Source organism: Melospiza georgiana, chromosome 7, assembly GCF_028018845.1.
Source record: "Melospiza georgiana isolate bMelGeo1 chromosome 7, bMelGeo1.pri, whole genome shotgun sequence".
Lineage (NCBI taxonomy): Eukaryota > Metazoa > Chordata > Aves > Passeriformes > Passerellidae > Melospiza > Melospiza georgiana.
The window spans coordinates 39,539,221-39,561,669 of NC_080436.1; the positions used below are offsets into that span (position 1 = coordinate 39,539,221).

The 22,449-nt window shown below is 40.1% G+C and overlaps 1 protein-coding gene across 1 annotated transcript in view; it reads right to left on the bottom strand.

Annotated features, from left to right (window-relative positions):
• Window positions 1-22,215, bottom strand: part of NEB (nebulin) — a 98,356-nt gene extending 76,141 nt beyond the window's left edge. The window contains exons 1-33 of the mRNA XM_058027542.1: window positions 22,114-22,215; window positions 21,296-21,404; window positions 20,733-20,798; window positions 16,887-16,931; window positions 15,530-15,742; window positions 15,058-15,165; window positions 14,818-14,922; window positions 14,396-14,500; window positions 14,193-14,297; window positions 13,470-13,574; window positions 12,441-12,545; window positions 12,156-12,263; window positions 11,649-11,765; window positions 10,911-11,012; window positions 10,721-10,828; window positions 10,520-10,624; window positions 10,039-10,137; window positions 9,702-9,806; window positions 9,053-9,160; window positions 8,253-8,564; window positions 7,566-7,772; window positions 6,798-6,902; window positions 6,567-6,674; window positions 6,103-6,414; window positions 5,517-5,723; window positions 5,130-5,234; window positions 4,420-4,527; window positions 3,902-4,213; window positions 3,503-3,709; window positions 2,953-3,057; window positions 2,035-2,142; window positions 756-1,067; window positions 358-561 (exon numbers count right to left, since the gene is read on the bottom strand). Of these exons, the coding sequence (XP_057883525.1) occupies window positions 358-561; window positions 756-1,067; window positions 2,035-2,142; window positions 2,953-3,057; window positions 3,503-3,709; window positions 3,902-4,213; window positions 4,420-4,527; window positions 5,130-5,234; window positions 5,517-5,723; window positions 6,103-6,414; window positions 6,567-6,674; window positions 6,798-6,902; window positions 7,566-7,772; window positions 8,253-8,564; window positions 9,053-9,160; window positions 9,702-9,806; window positions 10,039-10,137; window positions 10,520-10,624; window positions 10,721-10,828; window positions 10,911-11,012; window positions 11,649-11,765; window positions 12,156-12,263; window positions 12,441-12,545; window positions 13,470-13,574; window positions 14,193-14,297; window positions 14,396-14,500; window positions 14,818-14,922; window positions 15,058-15,165; window positions 15,530-15,742; window positions 16,887-16,931; window positions 20,733-20,765 (4,488 nt within the window). The 5' untranslated portion in view covers window positions 20,766-20,798; window positions 21,296-21,404; window positions 22,114-22,215. The remainder of the gene's footprint in view (window positions 1-357; window positions 562-755; window positions 1,068-2,034; window positions 2,143-2,952; window positions 3,058-3,502; window positions 3,710-3,901; window positions 4,214-4,419; window positions 4,528-5,129; window positions 5,235-5,516; window positions 5,724-6,102; window positions 6,415-6,566; window positions 6,675-6,797; window positions 6,903-7,565; window positions 7,773-8,252; window positions 8,565-9,052; window positions 9,161-9,701; window positions 9,807-10,038; window positions 10,138-10,519; window positions 10,625-10,720; window positions 10,829-10,910; window positions 11,013-11,648; window positions 11,766-12,155; window positions 12,264-12,440; window positions 12,546-13,469; window positions 13,575-14,192; window positions 14,298-14,395; window positions 14,501-14,817; window positions 14,923-15,057; window positions 15,166-15,529; window positions 15,743-16,886; window positions 16,932-20,732; window positions 20,799-21,295; window positions 21,405-22,113) is intronic.
• Window positions 22,216-22,449: the final 234 nt, after the last annotated feature.

The window sequence follows — 22,449 nt, forward strand, 5'->3', positions numbered from 1 at the left end:
TAAGCAAGAATTAGGGATGTAAACGAAATAAGATAGTAAAATCAAATAATACAATGACATCTTACTGAAATACAACCTTTTTTCTTCTTTACATCCATGTAATGCCATGGAAACAGCATTAAAACAATACATTTACACACTGACTATTAAAGGTCTTATTTGCAGTTATACTGAGTAAATTATCAGCGCTCAAGATCTTCATCTTCTGAACAAGGCACAAAGAGCAGTGAAGTCCTGAATATAAACACCTGCTATCTGGATATATAAGAGCATGTTCTGAACCAGGGATTCTTTGTAAAATGTATGTGAACATATTCATTTATTGAATCCCACGTTCTGTCTCTAGAAGCAACTTACATCACTCCTATTTTTGGCATTAGATTTTGCCAAAACAACATCCATGGCATCTGGGATACTTGTGAACTTAATTGTGTCTGGGTGCTGCCTGTACTTCTTGTCACTCAGTATTTCAGAAGCTTTCTTGTTCTTTTCAGCTTCCAGAGATCCCAAAGGACTCCATCCAATGCCTCTGAGCCACTGCAGATCTGACTTATACAGGTTCTGTTAAGGGTGAAAATCAAAACCATAGCAGATTATTTCACTGTTCATTGATTAAACTCCATGAAAAGTCAAACTGGCAGTTTAGCTCCAATCTGATCTATACTGATATCCAAAGAGAGTCATCAAAGATGCTTTCCAATCAGCAGTAATTATTTTACATGGAAATAAGTGAATTAAACGCCAAAGGAGCTTACATCACTCTGCAGCTCGTTGACCCTCCTTGCCTCGGTGACATCGACCTGGTCTGGCAGACAAGTCCAGCGGTGCAGTATGTGTTTGTAGTCCACATCACTGACCAGCTCCTGACACTTCTTGGCCAGAAGGAAGCCCAGCATATCCACAGGCATATTAAACTTGGTCTTCCACTTTTCAAAGTCTTTCTTGTACTCCCTCTCACTCTGCATTTTAGCTACTTGCATGGACCACAACATCTTGGGGTCATCCTGCAGGCTGCGGAACCCGATGTGATGTCCCTGCTGCTTGCGGTATCCTTCTTTGTACTTGAACTGCAACGGCAAAGGTGGCACCACTCAAACCACAGGGACAAACATCTAAGTGACAAAACACCAATGTATTCCCTCATCTTAATGTTCCTCATGAAATTACCCCTGGAAGTGTCCAAGGCCAGGTTGGGTGAGGCTTGGAGCAACCTGAGATAGTGGAGTGTAGCCCTGCCCACAGAAAGGGTGGAAATGAATAATCCTTAACAACCCTTTCAACCCAAACAATTTTGTCATTCTATGATTCTATAAATAAGCAACTTGTTATGGGCTCTCATGTAAAGTTTTGGCAGCCCCTTGACCAATGTGCATGACTTGGTGTCAGTGAATGCTCTCCCTGGGAAAGAAAGAGTCCTTGCAAAGGGAGAGAGCATGGCAATAGGAACGGTCTCCAGTGCCATCTGATTCAGAACCCCCTAATACTGACACACTGAAATATTCTGATGCGTAACATCATCAACAATGAAAAATTATGAAATACAAAGATACTGAAGCATGGGAAACATTTCCCAATGATTAATAAAATCTCTTCTTTAGTATATAGAGAATTAATAAATTCTCTATCCATAAAAATAAAACAAATGTAGGAGTTGTATTTGTACCAAGTTATGGTAACAGCAGTCTGTATGTCACCACATCTGTTTCAGAGTTGTAATGAGGATTTCTCTGGATAGGCACTGGGCTCAGCTAACTGTACCAAATTTGCTGCTGCTCTGAAAACGAAGCAGCCCAAAGACATGAAAACTCCTCCCTTTTTATGACCAACCATGAATGGACCAAACTTTGGACTTGTTAAGATGCCATTAGCCCTTGCTAAACTGGACAAAAACAGCTCAGGAAGGAGTTTTGTCAGTAATGTTGGTTTTGACTCCAAGCCACACCTTAGCAGAGAAGTGTATCTCAATTTACTGTGACTCTGTAGGTTATAATCACCAGGTCAGTGCATGTCACATTGAGTTAAAATGCTGCTTACATCACTTGCAATGTCCCTTGAAGCTTTGGCAGCTTTCACTGACATGGCTTCAGGTGTGAGGTCATAGCCTTTCTTTATCATTTCCTCCCAGCCAAGCTTGTAGAGTTTCTAAAATTGAAAACAATATTAATTAAAACCAGTAATATGTATGTCACCTGCTATTTAGATACACTAATGATCCAAACTCTGGTCACCTCACAGGCTTCAGTTATGAGAGAAGGGCTGCTAGAATAGAAATTGAGAAATGGGAAACTGATAAACAAGAAATGCTGGTCTTCCAAAGCTTAGGAGAGGGACTAAATAGTTTTTCACTATTCAGCAGGTTCCTACTATAGCTTATCTTGATTTAAAACGTATCTGGAAATTTGAAACACATACATCTGAGATAACTGAACACTTTTTGATTGCCTTGGCAAAATTTTAATAAGGTTTTCATGACGTCATTTAACAGTCAAGTCCATTTGTGCACAGTTGATTTTAAGTACAGGCATTCTTAAGTCAAAGATTTGCCTCTGAGCAATGATGCAAAGCAAAACTTGAGTGTTTTCTACTGGCACAACTGTCACTTTCTCCTGTCTGAAAGCTGAAGAGAAGCTGGAATCACTGCATCTACTTCTTCCCATAGGTTAGGTTAAAAATATACACAATTAACTTGTAATTTTACAGTAAGGAATTTTTAACATGACTGAATTCTATGCAAAGCATAGAATATGGACTATGTACTCTATGTACAGACTTCAAAAGCAGGACTTATATTTTCCATACATTATAATGCAATTTATTTTGTTAGTTTGCTAGCCTGAAGCTGGTACTTATTTAACCCTGAAAATATTACCCACATAAAATTCTCGCCTGTGTTCTTAAATCTCCAGTAGATGTTAATTTAAAATGTTGATAAGATGTATCAAAATACTCTACCTGGCTGTAGTTTGTCTTGTTCTGTTTGGCTTGTAGAATATCTGGTGTGTCTGGCATCACGTGGACCTGAGTTTTATCCTTCTCCCAGGCTTCGGTATAAGCATGCTATCGACAGAAAGTTACATCAGATGTGTCAATATAAATGACAAAATATGGTTCTTGCAGGGTTTTCACCTTTCCATTTGGATATGGATGAGTAAAAAGGTGAAGGTGCTGACTCAGATTTATTTTACGAATTAATGATCTAATTCAAAATCAGCTGAATTCTTGTCCAGTCTTTCTTCTAATGAAACCAAACTATCACGATTTTCAGGACCAGTCATTTCTATGTAAGAATGGGATGAATAGAGGTTGGAGAAAAATGAGAAAAGATTTCTTTCTTTAAGCAAAGCTGTTTCATTGAGAAAAAGAAGATGAAAAAAGAGGAGCCTGAGACAGTTGTTTTTCCCAGGGGAACACCACCACTTAAAGGTGCGACAGAGATTTACAGACTGGTTATTGGAATGGATGAGATGTGAATGCCTGCCTGGCTTTTGCCCTAAATACTCACTTTGTTCATGATATTTGCATTCTGCTTGGCAAGGACCAGGTCCATGGCATCGTTCTGTTTGGTGAAGCGGAACATGCTGGGGTGCTGGCGGTACTTCCGATCGCTCGCAATCTCCGTGGCTTTCTTTGATTTCTCCACATCCAGAGAACCAATGGGACTCCAACCAATGCCCCTGAACCACTCCTTGTAATCCTGCTTGTACTCATTCTGCCAAACAGGACGCAAAAGCAAACTTGACAATGTACAAACAGCTCATACAGAATAAACCAGCTCTTTCCAAAACACTGCCGTGATGGAAAAACAAAAGCCACAAAAAGAAGACAGCTCATAAAACATAATCCTGTCCTTTCCAAACTGCAGCCACGATGTGAAAACAAAAGTCACAAGTAGAAAACTTACATCGCTTTGGATCTGATTCATGTTTCTGTACAGCTCCAGACTCATTGCATCTGGCAGGAGCATGTACTGGTGGATCAGGCGTTTGTAGTTGGTGTTGGTGACACGGTCCTGGGCCTCCTTGGCTGCCACCACGCTGAGGGCATCAGAAGGTGTCTGGTAATGAGTCTTGCTCGCCTCATAGGCCTTCTTGTACTCCCTGTCTGACTGCATCTTGGCCACTTGCATGCAATGGACAAGTTTGGGATCATCCTGGAGGCTGCGGAAGCCGACGAGTTTCCCTTTGTCTTTTTCATACCCTATTTTGTATTTATACTGGAAGAGAACAGAAACAGAGAATTTGATCCATTTAGATTTGAAATTAAGGAAAAAATTCTTCCTTATGAGGGTGCTGAGGCCCTGGCACAGGTGCCCAGAGAAGCTGTGGCTGCCCCCTGGATCCCTGGAAGTGACCAAGGCCAGTTGGAGCACCCTGGGATAGTGGAAGCTGTCCCTGCCCATGTTTTCTCCCAAGAACTTACATCACTGGCAATATCCCTGGAAGCTTTGGCAGCTTTGACAGGAATAGCATCAGCCCTGAGATCATATCCTTTCTTCCTGGTTTCTTCAAATGAAGATCTGTACATTTTCTGCAAAAGGAAAAAGAAACATCTTTTTAAAAAGCAAAAATTGATGTGTTTTCCACATGCACAAATATTGGTGAAAAGTAACACCTATGAGGATGCCATCTTAAAAAATAAAAAGAGATAAAAATGTCTATTTCTGCCCACATTGCAGATGTGCATGATTACAAGCAATACTTTATTTAGCATATACAAATTTAACAAGTGTTTACCAAAACCTGTCTATAATGTCATCTTTTACCAAAAATACAGGTGGTACCTACATTTTGAACCTAGTACAAAATTTTGTGCATGAAGAAATAAAATAATCAATAATAAAATAATAAATACAGTTACAAACATGAACAATACTCAAAGTCTACTGTATTTTGTTAGCAACTGTTAAATTTTAATGGTCTTCATGAACACCTCATAACCTGACTATAAACATTTCTTTTTCTTGGCAATTATGGGTATCTAACTTTGGGAAAGGAAGCAGGGAAAAGGAAAATTAGTAGGTTTTGTAAAATTACTACAGGTTAACAAGGTGAGACTTTTGCATGCTCTCATCTCACTTATTCCTAATAAAAAAATAAGAGCAAGGTCACAGCCCTACAAACAATACTCACTTCACTTAAATTGAATGCATTTGCTTTTGCTAAAACAATCTGTGGAATATCTGGGGTGATATGAATTTTCTTTTTGTCTTCTTCCCAGGCTTGTTTGTACTTGTGCTGGAAGGATAAAAATAAATTAGAGACCTCAACATCTGTTGTTATTATTAAATAAAACAATTTAAAATACTATTTTCCACTTGAAATCCAAACTGCCTTGAAAATGATGTGTTACTGCCACCAGAGCAACATTTGTCTTTTTATTTTAGCACTTAAAACACATTAATTAGCTACAAAATAAAATCATGTTTTCTAAAGTTCTGCATACAATAAGGTTGACTATTAAATCAGATGTAGATTGTTGCCCACTTCTGAAATGAATTCTGATGAGCACTTTCTTACCTCATCCATGATTTTGGCATTATTTAAAGCCAAGACCATGTTCATGGAATCCATAGGAACAGAGTACTTCAACTTGTCTGGATGCTGGCGATATTTCTTCTCGCTCACGATTTCCATGGCTTTTTTGTTCTTCTCAGCTTCCAGGGAGCCCAGTGGGAGCCACCCAACACCCTTCATAGTTTCATCATACTCTGCTTTGTATTGATTCTGCAGGCAGCAAGTAGATAAAAAACAATATGAAGCATAAAATAGTTCATAAATTTGGAAGTAGAAAATAAAATGTATTATGGAAAAGTGAAGCTTTTCCTGTCTTGGTCTGCACATAACTATTGCTCCTGAAGAGCCTGATGGAGTAAATATTCATAAAATTGTTTATTTCTAAGCTCAAATTTATTAATGAAATATTTCAGAGTCTAGGAAAAATAAAACTGCAGTAATTGTTGAAAAATTTGTATAATTTACTACATTTTTGAAGACACCTGGCCTAATTCCACTAATAAAATAATACTATTTATCTTACAGTGTTTTTTCATAAACTAAGCACCTTTGTATTCACAATGCAGAGGCTGAAGAACCTCTTACTTACATCACTTTGTAACTGCATCATGTTTTTGGCCAGTTCAATGCTCATAGCATCTGGCAGGACGTTGTAGGTGTGGATTAAGTTCTTGTAGTTTGCATTTGTAGCCACTTCCTGGGCTTTCTTGGCTGCCACCACACTGACCATGTCAACTGGAGTGTGGAAGTTAGTCTTGGCCTTCTCATAACCCTTTTTGTACTCCCTGTCAGATTGCATCTTTGCCACCTGCATGAAGTGCACCAGCTTGGGGTCATCCTCCAGGCTGCGGAAGCCGATGTGCTTCCCTTTGGCCTTCTCGTAGGCCAGTTTGTATTTATACTGAGAGAGGAAAGAGAAAGAACAGTAAAAAACTCAATTAAAAATGAAATATTAAGTTCTGCTTTATCACTGAAAAAACAGATCACAAGATCTCAGGTTTAATAATTTAATTTAAATAAAGTAATGGAATGATATCACACAACCAGACTCACATCGCTGGCGATGTCCCTGGAGCTCTTGGCTGCTTTTATTGGAATTGCATCTGGCTGCAAGTCATAACCCTTCTTCTTGTCCTCCTCCCATCCAGCTTTGTAAAGTTTCTAAGTTCAGATGTGAAAGAGAACAGGTGTCATGAAGGCAGAACTCTGAAGTTAAGCATTTTCAAACAAGGCATTAAAATGGCAGCGAGGCACTGGAGGCCCACGGCGAGCACAGCAACTCACATCACTCATGGTCATCTGGTTCACTTTGCACTGCAGGATTTCTGGGGTGTCTGGCATCACATGAATGCTGGTCTTCTCTTTGTTCCACTTATCTGTGTACAGCCTCTGCAATTACAAAGGAATTGTCAGCATTGAAAAGGTACTGAACTCATAAAATAAGAGTTTGCTTTTGTTCTGCTCGTTTGCAATAAATATTGCCCAGAAATACTATTAGCACCAGAAATAGCCTTCATAGAGCTGCTGAGGAGCAACGTTATCTTCCTCCTTTCTTTAGTATTGCAAGAAATTTGCAAAGTGTGTTTTGATAACTAACAAATATTGAAACTGGAAGTTTCCAATCTGTGTTCTTCCCTGCGTTAACGGAAAGCAGAATTTATTTTCACAGACATTCTTTCCATGGAAAACAAAGAATAAGGATCAGTGGTGTCCTGAATAACTAGAGACAAGTGTAAAGAACTCCACTTTCCAGGACATTTGTACAAAACTGACAGAATTCCAGTTTTCTGCAGTTCACTTATTGTGAATACGTCCTACAGAAAAAGGATTGTCAAAGCACTATAAATCTTAAGAATTCTTTAATCTTTAGAAACAGAAAATGGAACTCCCTTAATTATGAGGAGTCAGAGGCTTACCATAAACTCTCAGTGCCCAGTCTTAAAGAACTACCACACTCACTGGAAATTTTAGCAATTCCAGTGGGAATGCACCTTGCCACACAACTTTGCAAGACAAAGACCCAAGTTTTGGGTCAATCCAACCACTTCCCACCTTGTTCATGGTCTTGGCATTTTGCTTTGCCAGCACTTGCTCCATGGCATCCATGGGGATGGAGAACTTGAGCTGGTCGGGATGCTGGCGGTACTTCTTCTCACTGAGAATCTCCGTGGCTTTCTTGGCCTTTTCTACATCCAGTGACTGAATTGGGACCCAGCCAACTCCTCTCAGCCAGTTATTGAAGTCAGATTTGTACAGATTCTTTTCAAAAATAAACAAGAAAAACACAGTGAAGCAAGAAAAATTAGTGTCTCTACACATAAAACAGGTAAAGCCTTAAAACTTACCCTGGACATTCATTTTTGAGGGGCAATTTACATTTAATTATAATTTAAGTATGATAGAGTCAGTGTTTAAGAGAAATAAAATCACAGTAATTAAAATCTTACTACAAAAATACATAAGTTAGGAAAACAGGCTCATTTTCTGGGAATATGCCAAATATGGAGAGATATAAAAAAAGTCATTACTTGCTAGGTAAGTTTCCTAGAACTTAACACCTGCACATAATTCTGATAATGTTTGGAAAATAAATGGCTGCAGACCAGTCACATCCTAACCTACTGTTAATCCAATGTAATATATATTGGATTATATAAATTAATTGGTTAGCATTAATTATTAATGATGTCATGAAGTCATGACAAGAATTAAAAATGGAGCTGATTCTTGATGACATACATCACTCTGAAGCTGCATCACATTTTTGGAGAGCTCCAGGTTCACAGCATCAGGCAGGAGGGTGTAATGGTGAATTGGCTGCTTGTAGCCAGCGTTTGTCACCACTTCCTGGGCTTTCTTGGCAGCTGTCACACTGAACATATCCAGAGGAGCGTGATATTTGGTCTTGGTGACTTCATAATCCTTCTTGTATTCCCGATCCGACTGGATTTTGGCCACGTTCATGTAGTGCACAAGTTTGGGATCATCCTGCAGGCTCCGGTACCCAACCTGTTTGCCTTTGTCTTTCTCATAGGACTCCTTGTATTTGTACTAGAGACAAAGGGAAAACAGCTTTACCCACTTGGGAAAGGGAAAACACACTCTGGGTAGGTTTACAACAAGAGTTTCAAAGTACTAATGCTGCAGTTTGTTCTGGAACCTCATAAATGGTTTTTACAACAGCACAGGATTATTTTTTTAGATCAAAAACGAAGAGGATTATTGCATTTCAGCTTGTCTTGACACCTGGTACAAATCTCAACCCACAACTGCAGCTACAAGCCCTCCGTCACCACTGTCATGGATGTAGGCTTGCAACTCCCAGGGACATTCAGCTTTCAATTAAGACTATGCTAATAATAAATTACTGAACAATCTCACCAAATAATCCAATATCCCAATATTCAATTGGGGATGTTCAAGAGAGGAATGAAGAGTCACTTGCTAAAGCAAGAGGACAGGTCTCCAGCACAAGTAAATAATAATAAATAATGAAATGAGGAGGGGGATGTGTTCCACTGGATGTAAATCCTACTTACATCACTTGCAATATTCCGAGAAGCTTTAGCAGCAATAATTGGAATGGCATCTGGCTTCAGATCATAGCCTTTGGCAAGGGTTTTCTTCCAGTCTGCTTTGTAGTTAGCCTTGGAGGGGAAAAAGGGAAGAGTTTGCAGTGTCAGGAATAGCAATTCTAAGAAAGAGTTAAAGTCCATGTTCTTATTACAGGAGATTTTATTACAGGAATTAAATTATCCAGTAATCTCAGGGGAAAATGTTAACCTGTACACAAACTACAGTTCTATTAAAATAAATAAATCTACTACAAAGATGATCATAAATGTCACAAGCATTTTTACACTTTTTATCTAGAACAACTCTATCAGTGGCATTTTGGCCTTTCTTATGCAAAACCCTTTTTCATTTGACTGAACCTTTAGAAATTTTTTCCTGTTAGCTTCAAACTCAGCCTTTGTGCTCTAAAGGAATTGGAGAAAAGAGCCTGGCTGGATTTTTTTATCAGTCTGGCCAGACTATTAAAATTCTAAGGCTGTTAAGGGAGATGTCCATTTTTATCTCATTCCTGGAAAGCTGATAATGCCACCAAAAAAATTAACATCACAAAGGCAATAAAAGTGATAATATCAGTGGAGAGCTTCATGGTGTTGCAATTCAAAATGTACTCACATCACTGATGTTGTAGGCATTGACTCTAGCCTGGATGAACTGAGGCACATCAGGAGGGAGGTGGTACTTGTGAATAATTTCTTCCCCTTTAGATTTATACAAAATCTGCAAAGAAAAATAAAGAAAGATATTTAGCAGCCCAATTTATAGACTCTGAATTAAAAAAACTATTTTAAAAAAACCTGATTTCCAGGTGATGTTTTGCTGGAATAAAAATGTGAATACACACAGCCACCTACACAATTACTTCAGGAGTGCTCTTAAAGCTGGAGGATGAAGTGAAGGTGGGCACAGGGCAGAAATTGGGAATGTCAGAGTGTTTCCAAAGTTCACTTACATCACTCAGCTGTTTGCTGTTGATCTCTGCTTGTTTCTGTACTGGAGAGTCAGTCACTGAAGTGAATTTGGTTTGATCAGGATGCTTTTTGTAGGTGTACTGAAAGAAGATAAAAAATGTTTGTAGAAAACACATATATTTTCCAAGTATTGATAAAACAAATAAAATTATTAATAAATTAACTTAAGTACTTTTGAAGTATTAATTTGAAAAAAATATTAATTTAAGCAGGTGAATGCTTAAGGTTCATTCTTCATTTTGGTACTGCTGCTTTCATTTTAGGGGTTTACTTGTTATAAAAAGGATTGTGCTATATCTGCTTTGATCACTAGATGTCACAAAAGGCCCTAAAATAGAGATGAAGATTTTTTTTTTTTCTTTAAATCACGTATGGCAATGAGGCCAAACTCAGAATCATTGATGCTACCAGGGATCACTCAGTTAATTTTTCTGTGGTGAACAACTGCTGCCCTGTACTCACATCTTTACATTGCTCCAACTTCTTGATTGCTTCATACTCTTGAGTTATGGTCTGAGGGAAGTAGCACTTTGTCTTTTCCTCCTCATAATCTGCTTTGTAATTTTTCTAGGAACAAGAGCAACATTCAGTAAGGAACCACAACTGAGCTTTGTCTGAACTTTGCCAGAGTGATGGGGAAAACAGAACGATTGCCACACTTACATCACTTTTCATAGCTTCAACCTTCATGCAGTGGATTTGGTGAGGGTCCTCAAAGCTGCCCAAGTAGTGCCCCAAAATATTCTTCTGATATGCATCTTTATACTTAACCTGTGAAAATAACCATGAGTTGAGAGGCAAAAGGAACCAAGAGAGCCAGTACTGAAGGATAAGCCCCAAGTGGAATACCTACATCACTAAAGTTCTTCAGAGCAGCATCAGTCTGGAACTTGGGTGTCTCACAGTAATTCATCTTGTTTCCTCTGGACTGTTCATAGGCTTCTTTGTATAATTTCTGCAAATCAAATATTACCAGGTCATGCAGGAGATTTCATTGCAAGTCACCCCCACCATGTTAAAAATGACAAGAGTAAAACAGAGAAACGGTTCCAAAGAAAAGCTTTCTCACAGGACTGGGAAACAGATGGCACTGTTTTCCCAATGGTTTTTAAAAATCACTTTTTTTAGGTTTGTAAGGGAAGACAGAAAGGTCTGGCTAATGGTTTTTGGACTTCTGACACTGAGAAATATTCAATCTCTTCTCATACAAATAAAAGAGTAATTGAGAAGACCATTACAGTGAATAAGCAAAATATAATATAAAAATATTATATAAAAGCACCACTTATATTACCATTATTAGCTGAAATTCCTTAAACAGTAAGGAAAGAACTGTCCTCTTGTGATTCATTATCCACAAGGATCTAAATGAACTATCCACTAATTAGCCACCCATGTGCCACTGCTGTTGCTACACCCATCTGTGGAGAATTCCTTCTTTACCTGAATTATTCTGGCTGGTACTATCTCATTACAAATATGGGTCCACAAAACTAAAAATACTACAAAGGAGAAGCCTTGTGGAGAAATGGTGAGAGTGGTTTCTGGTACACGACTGAAAATGATGTAGCTGCACATAGATAATACTCACATCACTCAGAATATTTGCTGCAGTTTTTAATTGCTTCAGCAATGGGTTCTCTGTAGCAGGGAGCACATTATAATCTGCAACAGCTTTCTTCTTTTCATAGTCTGCTCTGTATTTGAACTTGAAAGAATAAAAATAAAAAAAGAGGTTTTAAAAACCAGTATTGAAAGCCAAATGCTCACTAACCTGTGTGACAGCCCAGAGCAGCTGTGGCTGCCCCATCCCTGGAACTGTCCCAGGCCAGGTTGGATGGGACTTGGAGCACCCTGGGACAGTGGGAGGTGGCCCTGGCCACGCCAGGGTGGTCTTTAAGGTCTCATCCCACCCAAACCATCCTGTGATATGAATCTATTCTACAATATAATCTTCAACTTTCCATGAAAAATGCCCCAGTTATTTCACTTGTGGTGGCCAAGGACCATGAAAGGTCTTGCCAAAAGTATGTCAGCACAACCTTGTGTGAGTTCAGGACTGTTCCCAGGCTGAGCAGGTGGCACTCAGCTCCCTCACCTTGCTGACGTTTTCTGAAGCTCGTTTGTTGGCTTCGTATTCTGGAGTTTCAGTCTGCATGAAGTAGATTTGGTCTTTCATGTTTTCAAAGTCTTCCTGGTATTTCCTCTGTTAGGAACAGAGACAGACAGAAAAGAACACATTCATTACATCTAATTGTAAATTAGACACCTACAACAGGGATTATTTAGGAAATAAGAAATGCCACAAATGGAGCCTCAGTATTTTCCAAATGAAAATCAACAGGGATAAAGCTGTTGAAGATTTTCTGCAGGATTCACTCACCATACTTAGATTTTCTGCATTCATTTTTGCAACTGCCACGTCATAGCACGGAGTTTGACTCCACTTGCCTTTGATTTTGTTTTTATAGTCCTCATGGTAAATAACCTATAAGGAAACAAAACAATAAAATTGAATTTCCAAGACACAGTTCCATTTTCACCTGACAGATTCATTTTCCAAAGCTGTCTTTTTAAAGCTGCTTCATATTTGATGCCTGCCTTATAACTACTTTAGCAGGTATGGTAAAAAACACCTTAAATATGATTTGGCCAAATCATTCCAGTGTTATTTCCCTTAGTACCTTCCCTGACCTAAAAAGGATAAATAAATCATCTCTACCATACTCCTTCAGCTCTGTTTTCTCCCTGGTCACATAATATCAGGATATTGCCCATTAAGTCAGAATTTACTGAGATTGCTGCTGGAACTGGTTGTAAGCAAACCCTTTTAATTATCTGGATTTGTGATTTCCATTATTTATCCAAGCTCACAGAAAGCAATTATTAAAAGTTTAAAGAGTTTTTCTAACAACAAAACACCCGCCTGAGTTTTTACTCAGTGTTCCAGGAGCATTTTCAGTCACAAGTGCATTACTTTCCATAAAAAATAAAACCCCTCCAATGCTTTTTTAACATTGCTGAAGAACATATATGCCATAAATAATCTTTTTTAAAAAATCTGTATTTTATAGTTCTGGAGATACATACAAAGCTTATTATTCTATTAATTTCAAAGAATTACGGTACTGGTCTTTTTTTTTACATGTTCTCCACCATGAGTGAATACTGCAATTCTCTAATCTTAAAATGTAGATAATTTTCAATACATAATAAAATTATTTTTTTAAAAGTAGAATAATAGTTAAATTCTGAATGGAATTAAAACCTGACATCTGCATTACAAGATTATGCAACTTGGCCCCAATTTCTCCAGAAAAAAATTGGTTTTTCTCTGTGTTTTTCCTTTTCCTTAGGTCCCTTTTTGCCTCTCTCCCTGCAGGAGTGGGGTTTGGGCAGAGGTTCTACTCACATCACTCAGCTGCCGTGACACCTTCTTGGCTTGTTCCACATCAGGGGGGTCTGGCAGAGAGGTGAATTTTGCTTTCCTTTCATCGTGCCCCTTTTTGTAGACAATCTGAAAGGATGGAAGAAATAAACATTTGTTTGAGGATCACAGCATTGAACTGTGCTACCACCACATTAATAAAAGTTCTGCCCACGGCCCCTGCAGCAGGAATTCTTTAATCTGTGTGTTACCAGGGAACTTCTGAACCTCTGCAAAATTCTCTGAAATCTTCATGTGAGAGCTGCAATCCCCTGTTGAGTTCTGTGTATCTAAATATCAGCAAATCCCAGTCCAACCAATCCCTGACTTTTCTTATCACTGTTTTAGAGGCACATTTGCACACCCACAAGAGTGAACTGGACTTAGAGACAGCCCTGAGAGTTCCTGCATTTGGGGAGTTACTCAAGGTCTTCTTGCTGATTTAACAAATTAATTATTTCATTCATTCCTAAACCAGCATCAAATTACCAATGGATTTATACACCAATATGCTCTACTTTGTACTCTAGTACCAAGTACACATTTTTCTATGAAATGCCACTACTACCAGAGCTTACTTAACACACTTTTATTTTCTGCTCCACTGTGAAGCTTTTATATCTAATCAAAGTCCATGGCATGTCCCAGGATACACCACAACCCAACAGCCTTTGGTACCCACATGCAAATCCCTGCTTTGATACTCACATCACTCAGAGTCTTCTGAGCCTGTGCCACCCTTCTGAGCTCTGGACTGTCATTGTAGGGATAAAACAACGTTTTGTCTGCATCCCAGTCTTCAGTATAGAGTTTCTACAAGAAAAATGCCAGAATGCTCATTATTAATTAATTTCTGGCTTTGAAAGCTCATTTTACTTCAGCTGCTTAGATCCGTGGTTAGCTTTTCTCACCTTGCTGAACATTGCTGTGTTTTTTATTGCATTCACAAGCTCTGGAGCATCAGGGGGAAGCAGGTACTTGTCCTTATTCTCCTCCCAGTTCTGTTTATATAATACCTGGAAGGAAAGATCAGCAAATTAGTCACTCTATCATAAAAAAAAATATTTACTTCTGAATATTTATTACTGGATAAACTGCCTGCTTTAAAGTTTGGGGGTTTTTTTTGAAATCAAAGTCTCAGATCAGTAACATCTGAAGAGAGCAAATGGAAATATTTACCACTATATTTATATTTGCCTTACCAACTTCTCTGCTATCCCTCCTGTGCTCCTAAACTGTTGCATAAGTGCTGCTTTGGCACCCTGAGCTCAAAACTTTGTTCTTGGCAGTAACCTCAGGATTCACCAGTGTAGGAAAGTCAGCAGTCACTCACCTTGCTCACTTGCTGTGACACTTTCTTTGCATGTTCTATATCCATGGCCTTTTCATCCACGTGGCAAATGGTTCTGGCAACTCCCCCAGCCATGCGGTATTTAACCTGGAGCACAACAAAACTCACTGATTCCACAGCAAAATCAACTGATTTTTTTTTTAAATCCAGAATAATGACATTTTCAGTCTTCATATAAACACCCAGAACCTGGATGAAACTAGAAATGCAGTTGTCACCCACCTCACTGAGCTGGTCCTGCACTTTCTTGATCCTCCGGATTTCTGGGGTATCGACTGTGGAAGCATATGGCTTTCCTTTTTCTTTTCTGAATTTTTCCTTGTACTTGTTCTGGAAGAAAATAATGATAAAAAATAATTAAGACATATCCCTAAGCTCTGGCAGAACTGTATTAGCAATTACTGCCATATTTATCTGGTTAGGACAGGAATTTGGGACAGATTATTCAATAACATAAAGCAAAGTTATTCAACTACATTTGCACTTCAGCTTATTTTAGCCAACTAAGTTTATTCCATCTGACACAACAGGAAAAAATCCATCTCTAACTTGGATCACATCTAATTTACTATATTCTCCCCATGAGCTTAGTATTGATAAATCCAGATATTTGCAATATAACTGTCAAACAACCCCTGTAAAACACTTTTAAAGCTGATGTTTCTCAGGAAATAAGAGACATGGGACAACCTACCTCACTGAATAAGTCCTTCATTTTATTGCTGTGTTCCAGGTAAGGTGTCAGAAACTTGGATGGGTCCACTTTTGTCCGGATTGTTTTCTTCCTGATGGGAGGAGCTGCATCCTCCACGGAGGGCTGGGTGTGCTCAGCTGTGTACGTGGTGGTTGTGGTGGTCTCAGGGACTGAGTACTCTGTGCTGATGGTCTCAGTGATCTCTGTGACCACCTGGAGATGAAGAAAATTCAATAATCACTTGCTTTATAGCTGTAAAAGTTTGTTATCTTAAGTGTTTTTCACTGCCCTGAGCTGGGTGTGCTCAGCTGTGTAGGTGGTGGTTGTGGTGGTCTCAAGGCCTGAGTATCACCTGTGCTGATGGTCTCAGTGACAACTTGGAAATTTAAAAAATTTAATAACACTTGTTTTATAGCTGCAAAAGTTCACTAGGATGAGTGTTTTTCACCCCCCTGAGATGGTGAAAGGGTGCTCTGCTCTCATCCAGATCCACAAGGAGACAGAAAATCAGGGACACTTTTCCTACTGGGATTACCATTGTGCTCCCTATATATCACCCACCCTAAAAAAAACCCCACAAGGAATGAACTCCCTGGCTGGTTCCTGCATCAAACTCATGGAATTATTCTCCAGAGGGTCTGGGAGAGTGGGGCTCCAGCTGCCTCTGCTCTACCTGCATGAATTTCCAATCACTTTAATGTTTAATACACTTTCTTACCAACATAGTCATGCTGCCAGCAGTTATTTTAATACTAAGATTCTAATGAAAAGCATCTAAAAATAATTAGCACAACCAAAAAAGGTGCTTCAAAACCACCCAAATAAGTGTCAGGTTTTATTTTGTATCAATTAGCTTTATAAAGAATTGCCTTTATAAAGGAATTCATGAAGGTCAGAGTTCTGAGAGTTCTTTGCATCGATGAGACAGAGCTGAAAATGTACCAAGAATTAATAATTTCTGTTTCTGCAGAGGCCCATGCCATAAAGAATATTCATGATAACACAGCAGAGAGTTGGGTTATAGCTGTTTCAGAGGCAGAATTTCAAATTATGGCAATCACTCCTTGGTGACCCAAATATTTGTTACCAGTGACATGATGAAAAATCTGCAAAAGTGTAATTTCTCAGTGAAATTACACCAGGTGAAGGGAACAGAACTGATACATGTAAACTGATCTTAGATCATCACACAGCAGGGACTTGAAGCAAAACTAAAGCATTAAGCAGCATCTGTTCACTGATATTTGTGTGTTTAATGTGAAAAATTAAACCTCAGGATACAAAAGGCTGCTAATTTAGTGTTTCATGTTAATTACATGCATTTATGTGCTATATGCAGCATGACAGGGACCTTTACCTCGTGTGGCTCACCCTCCTCAATAACTGTCTCCTCAATGTAGTACTTTGAAAAAAAAAGAGAAAAAAACATCATTGTTAGGCCAGATCAGCAAACTGTAGCTTCTGTGAAGCTGTTTTAAAACACATTTCTGGAGAAACAGGGTTTTAGTTCACAGCTGCTTATGGAGTCATTTGGTAACTCTGAGTATCTGTTCAAGTTTTGCATTAATGACTGGATTTTCACTCCATACAGTCCCCAACTAATAATCATCCAAATAATCAATGAAAGATTGTTATCTAATTTTACCCACAAGAGGGAAGACATTGATGACCACATTAAAAGAATCAGCATTTAAACCCCAGGATTTTCCTGGTTTTTATTTGGTGACACTCATGACTGTTGTCCTCAGGGCTGTTCCTACAAGGACACCACTAATTTCTGGCTGCCAGTTAAACTTTGTTGCTGATCACAACTCTGAGCCTGCTGATTTTCCACCCATTTTACTTCCCATTATCCCCTCATAATTTATAATTTCATAAATTTGGGGATAAAACCACAACGGGAGGAGTCCCTAAAGCAGAGCAGGTACACAACCTCCTCTGGTCTCCCCTAGTCCAGCAGCTGTGGACTCATTATAAAAATTAATGAGGTTCATCAGCCATAGATTGCTCTTGATAACTTCTACACATGAGCTTCATGTGTTTAAAAATAGCTTCTGAAGGGATTTGATCCACAGCCTTCCCAAAGAACAAAGTGAGGTTGACCAGCCTGTAGCTCGCTGGATCTTCCTTCTTGCCTTTCTTGAAGAGCAAATCCAGCTGAACATTGCCCATGGATGTAGGAATGGAGTTTGTAAGGTTTTACATCTTTAAGTTTCTGCCAAGTTTTATGCTCCTGCTTCCACCTTCAGTATATATATATATTTTTTTGTGTCATTTTCCTCAGTCAGGAGCTCTGTGTTCCTCCACTCCACCCTTCTGCTGTTTGATTTCTGCACTTTGGGCTGAGCTGTGTGCTCAGGGGAAATCATGCTGGAGGATCACCCAACGACCCCGGCTGCCTTTGCTGTTTCCCACGGGATTTTCCCCGAGCAGCCCCAGTTCTGCTCTTCCAAACTCTGGGATCATTCCATTTATTTTGCTCACTGCTCCCTGTATCTTCAGCTCCATTGTCCCGTGGTCACTGCAGCCCTTGATCTTTGCATTTTCCACCAGTTCTGGCTTTTTTGTGAGCACCATGTCAAGTGGAGCATCTTTTCCAGCCAAGACAACAGAGCTGGGGAAAGATCAGGAGTGTCTGAGGGAGCTGGGAATGGGCTCAGCAGGGAGAAAAGGAGGCTCAGGGGGGCCCCTCTGGCTCTGCACAACTCCTGACAGGAGGTGCAGCCAGATCGGGCTTTGCTGCCAGGGAATAATTGGCAGGACAATGGGAAACAGCGCCAGGTTGTGCCAGGGGAGGTTTTTGTTGAAAACTTTTTTTAAAATTTATTTCCCGTCCGCCACTTCCCAGCCGCGGCCGCACGGTGGCGCCGTCTCTCGAAAATGGCGGCCGCGCTGAGGGGACCGCCGGGGCCTGCGCCTCCCGCACCTGCCCCGGTCAGAAATGACGGAAAAAGGCTTTAAAAAACATTGCTGCACGAACAACACCCGCTGTCTGCGGGATGTGCTTCAACTGCACTAAGATAAAATGGAAAAATGCGGGGTTTATGTTGGAAAATCTCCGAGTAGTAATTGCTTGGGGTCGCTTGCCACAGCTGCGGGAACGGAAAATCCTTTGAACCTAAAAAAATTGTTGGTGAAATTTAAGCCCCTTTCTGAGTGCTTTTCCTCAGTTAGTTCAAGGGACCAAGCCGTACTTGCCAAGCTGTGACTTGTGTGGGCTGTTCTGAGGTGATTTCCATGCTGGACCACCTCGACAACACCTTCCACAAACCTCCCACAAAACCTTCCACAAAACATTCCTCAAACTTTCTACAAAACTGTCCACAAACTTCCTACAAAATCTTCCACAAAAAGCCTCCCACAAACTTTCTACAAAACCTTCCACCAAATCCTCTGCAAAACCTTCCACAAGCTTTCCACAAAGCCCCCTGCGAAATCTTCCACGAACATTCCACAAAACCTTCCAAAAAACCTCAAGTAACTCAGCAGCAAATGTTTTTAGCACTCACTGTGGATTTTTGCACATCCTAAGACAGCTACAACATCAAGTAATGGCTCGTAATTCCAGAGAAAGTTTAAAGATAGCATTTTAAAATCCTTGGTGATACCTCAGCCACTCAATATTCAATGATCATGTCCTTCTCTTTCAGAAGGTGAATTTCTGATAGGTTTAAAATCTTGGATTGATGCAGGAATTAAGAAAATTCTAGAAAGGCTTAAAATGGTACCAGATGCTGTTGTTCCTGTTTTATTTAGCATCTCACCACGAGTATCCCAAGGGAAGTGACTGAAGCAGTGTCTCCTCAGCCCAAGGGATGTGGTTACAGCAAGGTGGTCATTGAAAATTAAAAAGAAAGGATGAAATGGGGCTGTGTGAACAAAAAGCCCAAAATACCATACCTCCTGCTGGAATAAATAAACAATGAGAGCAAATAAATATCCATTGCAGAGAGCACACAATGCACAGGAAACATAAAGGCGATTACAAGTAACGTGGGAATAAGGAATTTAATGAAGGGCTGGTGTCATTGTAGCTAGGTAGTAAAATGACTTTAAAATCGACTTTATGAGTGCTGACACCTATTTTGCAAAATGCATTTAACTACTCAGATGAGCAAATCAATTGGCTTCACTTCATTCACCATTTGAAATATATAAAGCTGGCAGTGCCCTCACACCACCTGAAATCAACAGTCCACCAAACACAGTGTGGTGGCAATGAGTTGTAGGATGTTTACATTTATACCCTTCTTCTTTTCCTCAAACACTGAGTGATTTTTACAAGACTTTGTATATTTCATAACACAGGTTAATTTCAGAGTAGTAGCAATGCAACAAGTAAAAGCACTCTGTTACTTTCGTGTACAGTTTCAATAACAGAGTCCTTCCCGTGGTCCCAGCTGTAGGTTGCCCAGTTCCTGGGGAATTTTTTTATTCAGTTTCCTGAGTTTTAATGACCTACTGGCAAATTAATGGAGATAGAATAATGGAATCACAGAATGCCCTGGGCTGGAAGGGACCTTAAAGATCCTCTATTCCACCCTCTGTCACGGTCAGGGACAGCTTCCACTATCCCAGATTGCTCCAGCCTGGCCTTGGACATTTCCAGGGATTCAGAGGCAGCCACAGCTTCTCTGGGCACCCTGTGCCAGGCCTGCCCACCTTCACATGGGAAGGATTTCTTCCTGATACCTAATTTAAATCTACCCTCTGTCAGTTTAAAATCCTCCCCCTTGTCCTGTCACCTAAATCTGACTCCATCTCTGCAGTGTCTCAGGCTAAATTGGTTTGTGGTGGCACAAAGGTGCTGCATTTCTGCAGAGGCAGGGCTAGAAAGGGGCTTCCAAAGCCAACTTCACCCATGGATTGGGTGACAGAGGGCAAGCCAGCAGGGAAGAGAGCTTGCCCAGTGCGTCTATAATTACACAGGGAGTAATCAGAAAACCTTGCACTGTGAGTGTGGGATGGTTCCAGTCCTTATTTAAACTGAGAAACTATGACAGGAATCAGGAGACTTTGCTCCTCCGAGAGCAACTGTTGTTGTTGTTTTAGTGATGAAACCATTTAATCGATATCTAATCATCTCTAATCTTCAGAGAGCAAACAGCTACCTCTGCTCCTGAGCAGCATCTCAGTAAGATGATTAATGCATTCAGTCACAAGGCAGGAAACAAACATTTCTGCTCTCACATTTTCTTCTTACCTCCACAACTTCCTCATATTCTTCTTCCTCCATTCTGAGGGTTTGCTTCTGTCTCTCCCCCACTCACTGGTCACACAGCAGGTAAAAATGTGAATAAACAGTGTTAGCCCATGACTGAAAGCACCATGAGAAGGTACAAGTCAAGCTCATAAAGCTCTTGGGGTCATGGTTAGTAACTAGTCAGACCCTAAATAAAGCTGGGATCTGGCATTACTTGGACTGTTATGGAAAAACATTGGATTAAGTTTCAAACATACTGATATAAATTACAATTCTGGACAAATACCTCATTCCAGTTATAACATCAACTCTGGATCCAATTAAAATAAAATAAAAGCGATAAATAAAATAAAAGAGACAAAGAAGAGATCTCTTGAAACGTGATTATATATTTTCATTACAACAGAATTATTTGAAGCATTTTTCTTCCCTCTGTGACTATTCTACACAATTTCATTATATCATTCAAGCTCCTGCTTGAGTGGGAGATTTACATTCTACTAATTTCATTCATAAGTAAGAGCATAATGTAGAAAAATATTGTAAATATTTTTTTCAGTGACCTTAGGTTAATGAGGCAATTTCTGCCTTCCCAGCATCAGCCTACAGAGATGCTCTGGGGTTGGGTTTTTTTTAAGCTCTTGTGGGTTTTTTCTCTCTGTTTCTTCAGACCTGGAAAAGATGAAAATCCATAGAGTTGGCTGAAGTACAAAGCACAGATTAGTGGCAGACCCTTTGAACTAATTAATTACCACACTGATTTCACTGTGAGGCAAAGCTACAATTTTCCAGCAGAGTCTGCAGCCCTGTTTCTAATGTTGGGAGGGGATGAGGCTTTGGAACAGCTGCTCCTGAGTCCAGGGATATTTGCCGTGTAAGCTAATCCTGCCAACTGACGGGGCACTTGGGTTGAGCTGGCTAAACTGCAATTCCTTCTGAGGCAAGGGAAGTCAAGTCATGCAGGTTAAATATAGGAACACAGAATACTGGCCCTTTTTAGTCCCAACGGGCTGAGAAAAATGGCCAAAAATTAATTGGGAAAACCATGTTGCATTCCATTAAAATAAGTTAAGAATAACTCAAATAACGAGGGACAAGTCATGTGGAGCAGTAGGCAGAGGAGTATGAATAAACTCAAGAAGTGGGGTTTGCATATAAACACAACCTCTTCAACCTGCCACTGTTACAACCTCCAGCCACACTTCCAAACCCCATTCCAGGTCTTTTCCTCCTCCTCCAACCCACAGCCAGTTACTCAGACAGAAAACCTGACTTCCACGGGCCAAACACAACAAGTATTCCCAAAAAACTACAGGATGGGGAAACGGCTCAAGATCCTCTTGTAAGGAAAAGAAGTGAAATGCATTTAAAATGTCCTTACCAGCGACATCCAGTAAATATCCTTTGGAGCAAAGGCTCTCCAGTCTTCCCTCCTGAGCAGCACTGGGTGAGAGCGAGGGGCTTTGGTGGCTCCTGGTGACGTGCGTGGCCCACGCAGCCAATCTGGCTCCAGCCCGCTCGAGTTTCAGCCCTAAATATACCCGGTGACCCCGAGGGAGGGCACCTGTTGTCAGCTGCAGCATCAGGGACAGCAAGCTGGGCACCTCGGTGCTCCTCAGGAAACACAGAACACACCAGAGCTGGGCTGGAGCTCGGCGAGGTGCAGCCCAGGCAAACCCAAGGGACTGTTCCAATGGAATGAAACGTAATTAGCAGA